Source organism: Heterocephalus glaber, unplaced genomic scaffold (assembly GCF_053883595.1).
Source record: "Heterocephalus glaber isolate CG9 unplaced genomic scaffold, H.glaber_assembly_v1.0 deba00001509, whole genome shotgun sequence".
NCBI lineage: Eukaryota > Metazoa > Chordata > Mammalia > Rodentia > Bathyergidae > Heterocephalus > Heterocephalus glaber.
The window spans coordinates 32,117,968-32,132,004 of record NW_028258325.1 but is presented as its reverse complement, the minus strand read 5'-3'; the positions used below and the strand labels follow the sequence as shown (position 1 = coordinate 32,132,004).

The window sequence follows — 14,037 nt, the reverse complement described above, 5'->3', positions numbered from 1 at the left end:
ATCAATGCACAGCCACTGTCATCAGGGCAGTTATCCATGGGGCAGGAGGAAGAAGCAGGCAAGGGCTACAGCACAGTGTGACCAAGGTCACTGAGTGCTTACCTGAATCTTTGTGCTGAATGTTTTGCATACATTCTCTTAGATCACCCTAACAACCTTAGCCATTAAGTGTTGTCCTCACTGTTCCGAATACGTCATTATAACTTTATAGATTGTGAAGTGAGGTTTGACGCCATGGGAGACTGGCTCCAGTCCCTTAGTGGTCCAGTGGCAAAGTGCCCTAAGCCACTGAATAGACCTCATCCTGGCCCTGAGGCAGCACATCAGCAACCCTGCCTGGGACTGCAGTGGGTGGGATCAGGGAGGGCCTCCTGGAGTGGGCATGGCTTTGCTGATGGGTGAGCAGTTATGACCTTGGAGGGGGGGAGCGTGCCAGGGAGAACCACGCACATCCACTGCTCAAGCAGTCAGCAGAGGAGAGGAGGTGAGTGCAAACGCCTGTGGCTGGCACTGCACCACCAAGGGCCCAGGATGGCAGCTGAGGTCCCCGAGGGGTTTAAATTTTTTCTTGAAGGCAAAGGAAGTCACAGAAAGATCCTGAGCCATGGGAAAAGAGGATCAGAATCACATTTTCAGAATGAAAAGAACAGAACAGAATAGACTGCCATGAGGCTGGGGACGAGAGAGAGAGTGGCTAGAAGTGGTGACACTTTACATTGTTCCCAGTGAGGATCTGAGTTAAGACGAGGGAGACGAGGAGGACAGGATCTGGGAGGTGTGTGTTCCAGGGCGTGAGTGTGTGTGATGAGAACAGGGTGGAAACAGGGGTCTGTGGAAGATAGCAAGTTTGGTTGAGGAGCTCATGGGTTTCCAAGCACATAGCACTGGTAGGAGAGTAAACAGAGGATCGGGCTGTTTTTTTTTTTTTTTCAGTACTGGGGATTGAACTCAGGACCTTGCGCTTTTGAGGCAGGCGCAGTGCCACTGAGCTAAATCCCCGGCTTGAAGACGGCTTTTCTTTATTTACTTATTTGTTTTTGGAGCCAGACACTCTCGATGGTGGTGAAGTCCTGTGAGTAGAAAAGATTCAGCCGGGAAGAATGATTAGAGAAGGGAGCTCCTGGGACCCCAAGGAAAAGCAACATTTAAGACATGATTAGAAGAATTAGAACCACAGAGGAATTCAGTGGCCCTAAGAGGTAAGAAAAAAAAATCAGGAAAAGCGGATCTCAAGCATGGCAAAATTAAACCTCACTATGATGAAATCAAGATAGTGTCAAAGTAATTAGGTTTATTAGAATTTCACAATAACTGGACTATTTGGGTGCTTAGAAACTTTTTTGTTCTTAAGGGCTTTTCTTGTAATAAAGCTTTTCTCATATTGATGATAACACTTGCCAATAGTACTTCCTATGGAATCTATGTGCATTTTTATATCCGTTATGTTACCTGATGCTCACAGCAGCTCTGAAATAAACAAGGCAAGTACTGTTATCTACAGCGTACGGAATAGGATTCTACCTTGAACACCACAAAAGCAAGGGAGAGGCCCCAAGATGAGGCTTTCAGCCCACCTTTTGAGCGTTAGAGTCTGCGCCAACATTTGCCGCAGTTCCTCGGGCCCCACGTCCTTTGAACTGTGGAGAAAGCTGTGGGTGCTGAGGTAGATGTTATTTGTTTTTCCACTCTGTGTTTGGCAGGTCAGCTCCCCGTTGTATAACAGCAAAGGTTTATGAGCGAAGGGAAGTTTGGTGCTACCAGCCCAAATCACCTTGGATCCTACAGTAGTAAGACAGACATTGAGATGCAGAAACAGCAGAAAGGTTTTAACGTCATTGCAATGGAAATTCATTTATCAACAAATGTATGAGATGTGATCCAATACCTTGTATAGTGTCCTTGTGAAAGACGTAAGTGTACACCTTATCATCATCGTAAGCAACAAACACACCTTTATTCAGTGGCCAGTTTTCCCAGAGAATGCCTTTAATGGTTGGTGAAAAATCTGGAATCTCATAGGTCGCGTCATTAACCTATAAAATAGGATTTGCAGGTCTGTCCCAACCACAGCAAGGAGGAGGTTTCTCTTCCTGTTCCTCAACTACATACATTTGGCTTGAAAAGAAAACTAGTCACTAGGCAAGTCAAGGTTAGGATCCAAAATGTAGTGAATTTATATGGAAAACTACAAGTCTCAACTCAATGGCTTCAGGGAAAGAATAAAAAGCTGAAGCTGCTCAAGACAACGAAAATTCAAACTATGATCACATCTGTGCTTAGAAACATTTTAATAATACTGGGTATTCAGAAACAGAAATTCATATGTGATTTGCAATTTAAATAGAATACACTGGGAATGCTTTATTTCTAAAAACTTCTCTACAATGAATTATGAACATAAATTTACTATTATAGTGATATAAGCTATTTAAAAAATCAATTCACGTAATTCATGTGAATTTAAGCAGATAGGATTATATATATCCTAAATGGAGAATTGAAAACTATGTGCATTCTTCCTACTCTGCCTTCCTCTCAAAGAATGAAATATAAAATTCCCACAATTAATAACAACACTAGAGTGGTGGTGTCCAATATGATAGTTATTATTACAAAGTCCACCTGTAGCCATTGAGCACTGAAATGTGCCTAATCTGAATTGAGACATAAATTTAAACTAGTAGATCACAAAAAAGAAATGTAAAGCATCTCTTTAATAATTTTTAAATTTAGCTACATATCAAAATAATATTGGGTTAAGTTAAATATATTAAAGTTAATTTCATTTGTTTCTTTTTGCCCTTTAAAATGTGGCTTATAGAAAATTTTAAATTACATATGTGATTCACACTTATTTTGTTTTTTTTTGGTACCGGGGATCAAACTTGGGTCCTTGCGCTTGCGAGGCAGGCGGCAGAACCACTGAGCTAAATCCCCAGCCCTGATTCACACATTTTTAATTGGACAAAGAGGCTTATAAAGCATTGTTCTAACTACTGTACATGTATGTATGCATATAACCTCATTTAATTCTAAATTTATACTCTATAAGACAAGTACTATTAGTTATTCCCATTTTTCAGATGAAGAAACTAAGGCAAGAGAAATGTGCCCAACTCACACAGTCAGGATTTGCATCCAGGCAGCTTGGCTCTTACTACTGCATTACATTGACTCTCAGTTTCTGAGCACTGGTGACAGAGGTCTCTCTTTTTTTTCTTTTTGGTACTGGGGATTGAACTTGGGACCCTATGCTTTTGAGGCAGGCGGTGGCATCACTGAGCTAAATCCCCAGCCCCAGAGGTCTCTTTTTAAAGGGCAATCATTAGCAGAGCACTTATTATGTGGCAAACGCTATTCTCAAAACTTACCCACATCATCCCATTTAGTTTCACTCAACAACCCCACATGGCAGTACTAGAACTGTCTCCATTTTAGAAAGGTAGGAATTGAGATCCAATCAAAGTGAGGGTTCTTCACAGAAATTACCAAGAAAGAGAGCTGTGAAAGGAAAAGGTAAATGGTGCCACTCCTTTATGGCTGGCCTCACCCCTGCTCTGCCCCTGGCAGTCGCAGCCCAGTCCTGACTCCTGCACACCCTGGCTCTCTCTCCTCCTGCAGGTCCTGGCTGGGTGACAGCTGCTGCCTCTCCTGGACAGGGAGTGCATGGGGTGGGCGGTGAGGCAGCTTTAACCAGCACCTTGCTGTGTGTGTGTCGGGGGGGACCTGAGCAGACTGCTTTCCACATGCAGAGGGAACACGGAACCATCTTCACGCGTGTGTCACCCCTCCTCCCATGTTATCTGAGCAGGGAGACTGGTCCAGAAAGGACTGGGACAATGGGAAGTTGGCAAAAACCGTCCAGGCCCTCCCAGGGATGTCTGCTAATAGTTTTCAAAGAAACAGAAGGGGAGGGAAGGAAAAGGAAAGGAATGGAAAGGGAGGGGAGAGGAGGAGAGGGAAGGAGAGGGATGGGATGAAAATAAGGAAGGACAGACAAAGGGGAGGCGGAGAGAGCAATCAAGTGTTCCTTTCAAAGAAAGGGTCGTTTCAAGGACGGTGTCATAGTGAAGGGAAAGCTGTGTTTATTGAATGGATGCTAAGGAAAAACCAGACTCTGGGGCTGCTGCTAAGGACTGGGTCCAATACAGCTGTAGGCCATGTGAACTGTGACCTACAATGCTAATCCACTGGCTGGATACAAAAATAAATGAAAAATGTAATTATAGTAAAAGATGTAAAAGCCAACATTTCCTTTATCAAAATCCATTTTTTAAAATGGGAAGGGGGTTTAAACATTAGAGAAACTGACTTTTAAAATGGGTCCACTCTTGTTTTTTTGGTATGGGGATCGAACTCAGGACCTTGCGCTTGTGAGACAGGCTTGGGGCCATTGACCTAAATCCCCAGCCCTGGTCCACTCATTTTTAATCATCTAATAAAAATGAGCTTTCCTCATTTCCAGCTCTTAAGGATGGAGGAGAACACCTGTGGTGTGCAGAAAGGACAGGGGCCCTGCCCTTTCCCTGCACATCTGGGAGAAAAGTCCTGTACCAGAAGCCAGGCTGTGACTGGCGTGTTGTAGATTAGCAGTAGTGTACAACAGAACAGCTGTTTTTTCCATTAAAAATCTGGGACACTGTGGCAAATCACAGAATGGAATTTTCTTGACACAAGTAGTCATGAACATTTATTGCAAACATGGTATTGCAAAGATGATGGCAAAGCACTACAATCTCTGGCACTGTTTAAGAGAAAATTTTATGTAGGGTACACATTAAAAACAATTTTTTCTCATATTGCATTTGTAAAAAGCAAGTATTTAAAATTTTTTCTAACTTACTGGACAGTAGACAAATCCATCACTTTTTTCATCAATGAAAACTAATCTGGTCCCATTTGAGTCAGGAAAAATCTTTTTCACACTGGCGGGATGTCGATAATCATTAACAAACTGCCAGTCTTCAATGTAGAAATACTGAATGACACCAGTCTAAAAACAAAACCCAGACATGTAAATATAAGAAGTGGCCAAGAAAATACTGACTTTCAACATTTAAGGTGAACAAATATCTGCATTTTTTAGAGAAACATCATTATGTTTGATGATAGAAGAGTCTAAAAGTAATATTTAGAATACGTGAAAGGTATAGATCCGAGAAAATTGATGAAATGAGAATGTATAAGTGATTTGGTCTACTAAATTCCTATATTTTTAGTGATATGAAATAAAAGATTTATAGATTTCCTACTCTCTAGAAATACCATTATTGTTTTAGAGAAACTTTCAAATAAAAGGTTATTTCAAATCTTTTTTGCTGTTAATAAGTTAGAAGAGAAATTTTTAAAACAAAAATACCACATTGGGCTGGGGATTTAGCTCAGTGGTTTCGCCACCTGCTGTGCAAGCACAAGTCCCGGAGTTCGATCCCTGATACCAAAAAACAAACAAACAACCCACAAAAATACCACCGGATACAATTGTGCTTCTATATATTAGGAATGAACACACCAAAAATAAAATCACAATACAGGTGGTGTGATCTGTAATATAAAGATCTGAAATTATCTGAAATCTGAACTTTTTGAGGGTCAACATGACATTGAGGTTTCAGATGAGGAAGGATATTCGAAAGGACGATTTGATGTCCAGGCAAATATTCCCAAACCCCCCAAACCTATGAAACTTCAAACACTTCTTTCCGGTCCCAAGCCTTTCAGATAAGGGATACTCGACCTGTAAGTTTATAATCACTTGAGAGTGAAATAGCTGAGTAGGAATTTAACAAAACATGCATAGGACTGTTATGCTGAAAGCCATAAAGCACCAGTGGAAAGAAATCAAAGATCTAAATAAACGGAGAGGTAGACTGTGTTCAGAGCTTGGAAGACTCACTGTAGTAAACATGTTCATTCTCCCCAGCTGATACACAGGTTTACCATTATTCCAAAAAAATCACAACAAGATTTCTTGTTGTAGATATGGGCAAGATTATTCTAAAATTTATATAGGAGAGGAAAGGAAGCAGGAGAGCCAAAACAATTTTGAAAATAAAGAATAAAGTGGGGAATCAGTCTACCCAATTTCAAAGCTTTCCCTTGTTACGGAAATGGTAATCAAGAGTGTGTGAGGTAGGCTGAGGAACTGGCACACAGATCAATGGCACAGAACACATGGATATGCTCAACAGCATTTTCTTCCTGTTTCTTAAGGTGACTGCATTTTGCTTTTTTAAGTAATAGCTTTATGGAAATATCATTTACATAGCATGCAATTCACCCTCTTAGTATACAACTCTATGATTTTTAGTGTGTTTACAAAGTTGTCCAACACTTGCTCACAGTTTAAAAACATTTCATCACCTGAAAAAGCACCCTACTGAGAAGTCAGAGGAGATGCTCTTTGTGGGGAATGGTTAAATAAACTGGGGCATCAGCATCCCAGAAAACAGCTCAGGAATAGAGGGTCAGATGTGAGGCACACGTAGCTCTCTTCAGAGAAACATGCTGAGGGAAAATGGGCCAATCCCAAAAGAGGTTGCAAATTATACGACTTCATTTATATAACATTACTGAAATGGCAAAATTACCAAAATGAAGAACAGATTGTTACCAGGGGTTAAAATGGGTGGGGGCAGGAGAAAAGTAGGTGTGGCTAAAAATAGTAACATGAAGGGTTCTGGTGGGGACAGAACTGCTGTGTACTTGAACTGTATCGGTGTCAATTCCCTGGCTGTGACACTGCGCTATGACTGCACATTGAGAGAGACTGGGTGAAGGGTAGACAGGATCTATTTTGTCTTACAACTACATGTGAATCTGCAAGGATCTCAAGATAAAAGTTTAATTAAAAAATTACATAATGACATCTTGGACTTGCATTCAGGTCAAGATGGAATAAGACATTGGATTTACTTTCTCATCCCAAACAACTCCTTCTACTTTTTGTTTTCTTACAGACAAAATGCACGAAACACATGGAGATAAATCTGCAAATGCAAAGGGGACTGAGAGCTGGAGTGAGGGAGAAGGGAGGAGATGGGAAAGGGACACAGAAAGAATGAAGATGTGTTATGCACGGGTACCAGCTCCCCATGATGCAATCATTGTGTACGGCGAACATGTACCGATAAGAATTTTTAAAATGCACAAAACTACCATTTTTGAGACTTTGGAATTAGGTAACAAGGGACAGTAATCTGGGAGATGGGAAACAAGGCAAAATCCTCTGACTGCTCCAGCTCATTACTTTAAGAGAGGCCTCGAGTCTGGCCGGGGCAGCATGGAAGCAGGAGGAGCACAGCTCTGCTGCACAGCGGGGCAGAGGCCCGGACGGGAAGGCTATGCACACGGACCTCACTACTTGTATTGGATACAGTTACAGAAAAAAGGCTAATAGGAAGAGGAGTATGACCAAGATCACAAAGTGAAACTCCGAAATTCCCTGTGGTTTACAGTAAAGAAGGTGATACGTACATCGGTGCCATAGATGAGGAACTCACAGGTCAAGGCGTGACATAAAATGCGGCACTTTTCATCCACTGCCGGGAAGAGTCGGGTCTCACGTTCTTCCTGAGGATCCACAATTTCATTTTCTATCTACAATGTCAAGAACAGTGGCTCACAGATTTGAGCAAATCTGGTGCACAACTGGGGAAAAGTGTCTTTTTCTCGGGGTCAACTGACACTTGAGACTGCAGACTACCTGGCTCCTCAGTGAGGCCTGGGCAGCACACACTACCCTGTGCTTGGCAGTGGGCTCTGTGGTGTCTTGCTGCTAAGCTCTGCGGCTTCCCACATCCAGAGTCACGAGAGATGTGGGAGGTGCCCTGGTTTAGAAGCCCCACCCCAGAGGTGCCAGTCTCTCTTAAACAGTAAACAGGCATAGTTTTGAGGATGCTCACATGTGACATGTCCAAAGACAAGAGCCCAATCAATGCAAGCTGGGCATGGGAGGCTGAGGCAGGAGGATTGCAGTTCGAGCCCAACCTGGGCAGCTTAATGACTTAGCATGACCCTGTCTCAAACTAAAAAAGAGCTGGAGCTGGAGCTCAGTGCAAAGGCCCTGGGTTCAATCCCTAGAGCTGAGGGAGGGGGGGTCAACAACATGCCAGGGAGGACAGAGGTATGGCGATCTCCCCAGGCTTTCATGGTTCATTTCTAGTTCCAGCTAGATGCAATTTACCACCTGGGTCATTGTTACTGTAAGCCACGGTCTACACAGCACTGTTGATATTTATCAAGTTTCCAGGGAATGGAGACAGCTGAACAGCCCACGCAGGAGGGAGTTTTGTTCATTCTGTGCATACCTGGCTTCCTAGTGTGTCTGTACATGCTGCTTCCTGAACAACGTTCTTGGTAATGAGACATCAGGTGGTCCACTATCACTACTTCACTAAGCGGGTTTTCAGGACATCAGAATTATACTTACCAGATGTAACTGGACTTTGCCTTCAAAAAGTGCGGCAGCATAGTTGGAATGAAGACAGATATTGGCTACTGTTCCCAGATACTCCACATCTTTTAACTTTTTCACAGCTGTAGCAATTAAAAAAACCATATTAATATAAAGGTAAAACTACTGCATATATATATATTTGCAAATAAATTTTAAATGTGTGCCTTTACAAGGGTCTTCTCAACTTAAGACCTTATTTTAGCCATTCTTAGAAAAAAAAAAATCTTAAATTGGCCATGGTAGCACATGCTTGTAATCCCAGAACTCAGGAGGCTGAGGCAGGAGGACTGCTGAGAATCTGAGGCCAGCCTGAACTACAAAGCAAGAGCCTGTCTCAACAAACAAACAAACAAAATCTTAGTTGTCAAATAAATGCCTTCAGGAATTTTATAATGGCTCACATGAAACAACAGAAAATAAAATTATGTGCAAAATAAACATTAAGTGACAGGAAGTTAATGGGGTTTTATGTTTAACAGGTTTCTGTCAAGCGTGTTCTATTCCTGAGGCTTCTCTGTTGCAGCATAGGGAAAGGGAAGGAGAAGCTAACGTTTGTTAAGCACCATTTATTCTGCCTCATGAGTCCTTAAAAGTACCCTTGAGCTAGCCAGGGATTTAGCACAGTGGTCTCGCTGCCTGCTGAGCAAGCACAAGGAACCAAGTTTGATCCCCAGTACCAAAAAAAACCAAACAAAAACAAAACAAAAAGAAGTACCCTTGAGCTGAGGTTTTGGCTCTGTGTTAGAGTACTTGCCTGGCATGTGCAAAGATCCTGGGTCCAATCTCCAGCACCACAAAAAAAAAAAGTATCCTCATTTTCTAGGCAAGTAAACCAAGGCTTACAGAGGTAAAGTAAGTGCTCTATAGTCAATCACCTTAAAGAGGCAGAAGGGAAATTGAACCAGGGTCTAATTCTAAAGCTTATACCCTACACACTATACCAGGCCATCTTTATCACACAGGTAAAGAAAAAAATCTTTCAAAATATTATGCAAACATTTTTGCAAACAAAACTAGTGAGAGACTGTCTTAAAAGAAACTTGCAGGGCATCCCAAATTATACAGAAACCACATTCTGGATAAGAATGCACCAGACAGCTCAGACTTGCCATTCTCTCCAAGGACATAGAACCAGGCCCGGTTATTCATTCCTACAGCCAGATGATAAAGACCCACTGCCACAAAGATGGGCTCCACATCAACAGAAATTGTGATCGGTGGCTCCTATAATAAAGAAATGTAATGGTCATAAACCACGGAAGTTAAGACTTCTGGTTTATTAGTAAAATGAAAATGACACTGTTCTCATACTCCTTCCATGAGGTTGGCCACAGTGACTTCCAGGAGGGAGGTGAGGTATGCAATCCTGGTGCAGCAAGAGTCCCCAAGGATGGGCAGCTTGGTCAGGAAGACATGCAGGGAGCCTCTCTCGGTAGACAACGCCAGCAACTGGCCGTCATCTGTCCAGGACAAGGTGCCCAACCCTGAAATAATTGTCAAAAACAAACAATCAAAACAATCCACTATTGCTGGCAAGCAAATAACTACTTTCATTTAAGCTACTAGTAGCTTTAAAATCTTCACTTTTAAAGAAATTTTATTTTTAACTGTACATGTGTGCAATACATAATGGTTACATTCCTCATGGGGAGTTTGGACATGTATATAGCCCATTAATTCTTTCTACTTCCCCTTGCACTCCTGTCCCTCCTTGCTCCCTGCATCTCGTGGTCACATGCTTTCTCCACTAGTTTAATCAGTCTTTAGATTAGGAGACTTAGCATGGGTTGCACAAGAGTATGAGCACTGATTCATCCAACATAGCTCAAAGGGAAAGTGTGTATCACAGATGCAAAGGGAAAGGTGTTTCACACCTGAGATCAAGATAAAGTTCACCATCAATCTCTGGATCAAACATCCGTATTGCATCAATGTAGTTACAACATTTTAGTCAATTAGTAGGACAACATAATTACTACAATAAGGAGACTATGTATTTTGGGGAACTCTGATGAAGAGTATTAATTTTATTTCCATTACAATGAATACAATTTATACAATAACACCTACATTATTCTATAAATGAAACAACAAAATATCAGTCTGCTTTGGAAAAATCAATACCTTTGTTTTCATCATCCAGATTGACTATAGCATACATGTCCCTTAATTCTGACAAGTCATGGATTTTAATGCTGAAAAAGAAAAAAATGTGTATTTTAAATATAGATGAGCTTTATGTAAAATTGTTTTACTTCACAAAACAATTTTAAACTATAGACTAGGTTACTGGCCTCCCAAACAGGACACCCAGGATGATCTTCAGGAAGAAGGTAAGAAAATATTAAAATTTCTATATATTTCATTATATTTCATCTTTTAAATGGGTTTTTTTTGTTTTAGACAAAGTTTTGCTGGGTAGCCCAGGCTGGCCTCAGACTTGTAGCAATCCTCCTGCCTCAGCCTTCCCAGTGGTGGGAATACAGCCGTGTGCCACCATGCCTGGCTCGGTTTTGTTTGTTTTAGTGTGTTTGGGCACAGGAGGATTGTGTCTAGCTTACTTATCTGATCTACAACTTTAGGAAGGAGGTTAATATTGTTCTGATAAAGTCTGAATAGGAAAACATCTTGCCGAGCAGTATTAATTATTGTAAAACGACACAGGTTCCCTTTATAACAAGCTCCCCTCTTCCTCTGCCCAGGGTTCATTCACATAAAAGTTGCAAGGTACATACAATAGAAAGAGCATTAGATTTGGAATCAGAAGGACTGGCTTGAAAGCTCTGAAGAAAAAAGTGGGGCCTAAGAGTAGGTTAACACAGATTAAAGTTACACAGCACAATGTGCAACTAACAGGATAACAAGTTTTTCCTCTTTGACTGTTTTTCCTCTTTCTCTTCCCTCCTAGTGTTTTTCTCTTGCATTTTTTCTTTCATTGTTTTCATTTAACTAAACTTTTTATCTTGAGGGAAGTGTAGGTCCACAAGCAGGTGCAGGAAGTAATACTGAAAGCTTCCATGTTCCCTCATCCCCAGTGGTAACATCTCGAGAGATACAATGTCACAGTCAGAATCTTGACATTGACACAATCCACAGATCTTACTCAGATGTATGCAGGGTGTGTGTGTGCACATGGTGCTTGTGTGCTCAGTTCTGTGAATTTTTCTCACATGTAAGATTCCTGAGGTCCACAACCAGAGAGGACATAGACCCATTTGCACAAAGATCCCTAATGTTGCTCTTTGTAAATACACAGACCTCCTTCCTTTTGATTAGCATTTCAGTGGTCTAACTTTTCCACCCTTTGACTTAGTTATATCATTATATTTCAAGTGAATTTCTTACAGGCAGCATATCATGGGCTCATTTAAAAATATTCATTTTAACAGTGTTCTTCGAGTGTCATTTACATTTAATGTAGTGATGTGTTTGAATTTAGATCTCCTATTTTTTAATTTGTTTTTGGTTGTTCCTGTTGTCCTTTCTTCCTGTTTTCCCTTCCTTTTCTTTGTTTAGATTACTGGAACATTTTTTAGTATTCCATTTATCTGTTGTTTTTGTATATAACTTTGTAGAGTTTTAGTGGTTGCTTTAGAACATACACATTAAAATTTTCAGTCTCCTTTGAATCAATGTTTCACCACCTCAAGTGGAATATAGAAATCTTATTACATAAAAAACTATCCTCTCCTTAAGTTGTAGTTGTCTTAATTGCTTCTTTATGCATTGAACACCCTATCAGACAATATTGTATCTTTGCTTTTGATAGTTACATATGTGTTAAAGATCTCAAAAGACAATGTCTATTCTATTCATCCAGATATTTGGCATCTCTGTTGTCTTCCTTTTTGGTACGGGAATTGAACCCAAGGCCTGCTTATGCTAGGTAAGAATTCTACTACTGAACTGTCATCTCCAGCCTGTTGCTGTTTTTTCTTTTTTCTTTTGAGACAGGGTCTTGCTATATAGTTCAGGTTGGCCTTAAATTCACTATGTAGTCCAGGCTGGTCTTGAACTTGCAGTGATCCTCCTGTCTCTGCCTCCCAAGTACTGGGATTACAGGCATGTGATACCACACCCGGCATCAACTGGTACTTTCTGATTCTGCAGGGCTCCCTTCTTTGGCTCACCAGAAGCACCAAGACTGTGACTAGCCTGTTCTTCTTTGTACTTCCTACAACTTCACCAGAACCTGTGGCCAAGCAGTGAGGGGACAGAGAGAGTCATAAGCAACATGGCCTTGTCCCACCTCTTGATACCATAGCTCCCGAGAGCTGAGGCTGCTTGGTGGCCGGAGCAGGAGAGAGCAAAGAAAAAAGACAAAGGAAATTGGGAGATTCCTCAGTTGTCTCTAAGTTCTGGGAGTTCTTTATCCTGATGCTTAAGCAAGAAGAAGACCTCCTTCAGAGCAGTGCTCCGGTGGCTGCTTCCAGGTTGTGGGCTAGTGGGCAGGAGAAACTCGAATTCATCGCTGGCTCAACAGTGCTTTGAAGTCTGGACTTCTGCAGTTTGCCTTTGCAGAGTCCTTAAACGGCTGCTGCACACATCTGCCTGGTTTGATAGCTACATTCAGTGGTACAGACAGGACAGAGTGTGCTCTCTCCACGCCACCTGGAACTGCCAATTTTCAGATTGCTTTTCTGGCGTTCTCCATTTATGCCATCGTCCTGAGTGTTAAAGGCAGGGCATGAGTACAAGGGCTTTAGAAATTTCAACTACAAATATGTTCTAAGAGTACCCAGAAGTAAGAATGTCAGATTCCTACACTTGATCTTAGCCAAAAGGCTGAGAAGTGATAAGAACGTCAGATTCCTATTAGCTAAGCCTTGTTGATTCTCTTGAATATTCCCTACATCAACTTGCCTAGAACTATGTGAATATAACTTACCAGTTATCTCCACATGAAGCAGCTTTATTAAGAGTCTGTGATACTGCAATACTGGTTAGATTATCTTTATGGCCACGAGCCTGAAATAGCTCTTGACCAATTTCTTGCTTGTGAGTAGAAATGACCACAAAAATTCCACGTGAAAAACCAATCATGATGTAGCCATCCCCATACCTATTGCAACAAAAGCAACAATGTGGTTAAAGGTGGTGGTGGGGTAACTATCATTGGCAATGTGGTAAATCTGTATTATCTTAAAATTAAGAAATTACAGAATGTAATTTATCAAGGGCCTACTATGTGGCAGATAATATGCTAGGTAGTTTCACATATTAGATTGGGCTATAACTCAGAAAACACAATATATAAAACTGAATGTTACAGACTTAAATATAATTAGTAAAGAAAAACATGTGGCTTTCTGTAATGAGTTTTTTGTACATACCAACTATAGGAGACGATATTGCCGTAACACTGCTGAAATTCCAAATCGTTTGGCTTATCTGGTTCATTCAGATTGAAAAGAAACAATGTTTTTCTGCCAATCACCACACTTATCTGCCAGAGAAGATAAGCATTGTGAAATGAATTTCTCAGTACCTCATGAAAAGACCATAAGCAAATCCAAACAGCTGAACCCAATTTATAAAAACAAGCCAAAGTTAGACATGCTAAATGCTATAATTAGTAT

General features: G+C 41.1%; 1 protein-coding gene across 5 annotated transcripts in view; it reads right to left on the bottom strand.

The window, feature by feature from the left end:
• Positions 1 to 14,037, bottom strand: part of Wdr19 (WD repeat domain 19) — an 80,062-nt gene that overhangs the window by 44,258 nt on the left and 21,767 nt on the right. For all 5 annotated transcript variants that reach the window (XM_087187476.1, XM_087187472.1, XM_087187474.1 and 2 more), the window contains exons 8-17: positions 13,792 to 13,904; positions 13,347 to 13,520; positions 10,583 to 10,653; positions 9,770 to 9,942; positions 9,568 to 9,682; positions 8,432 to 8,538; positions 7,477 to 7,599; positions 4,844 to 4,993; positions 1,886 to 2,033; positions 1,575 to 1,779 (exon numbers count right to left, since the gene is read on the bottom strand). In XM_087187476.1, coding sequence (XP_087043602.1) covers positions 1,575 to 1,779; positions 1,886 to 2,033; positions 4,844 to 4,993; positions 7,477 to 7,599; positions 8,432 to 8,538; positions 9,568 to 9,682; positions 9,770 to 9,942; positions 10,583 to 10,653; positions 13,347 to 13,520; positions 13,792 to 13,904 — 1,379 coding nt within the window. The remainder of the gene's footprint in view (positions 1 to 1,574; positions 1,780 to 1,885; positions 2,034 to 4,843; positions 4,994 to 7,476; positions 7,600 to 8,431; positions 8,539 to 9,567; positions 9,683 to 9,769; positions 9,943 to 10,582; positions 10,654 to 13,346; positions 13,521 to 13,791; positions 13,905 to 14,037) is intronic.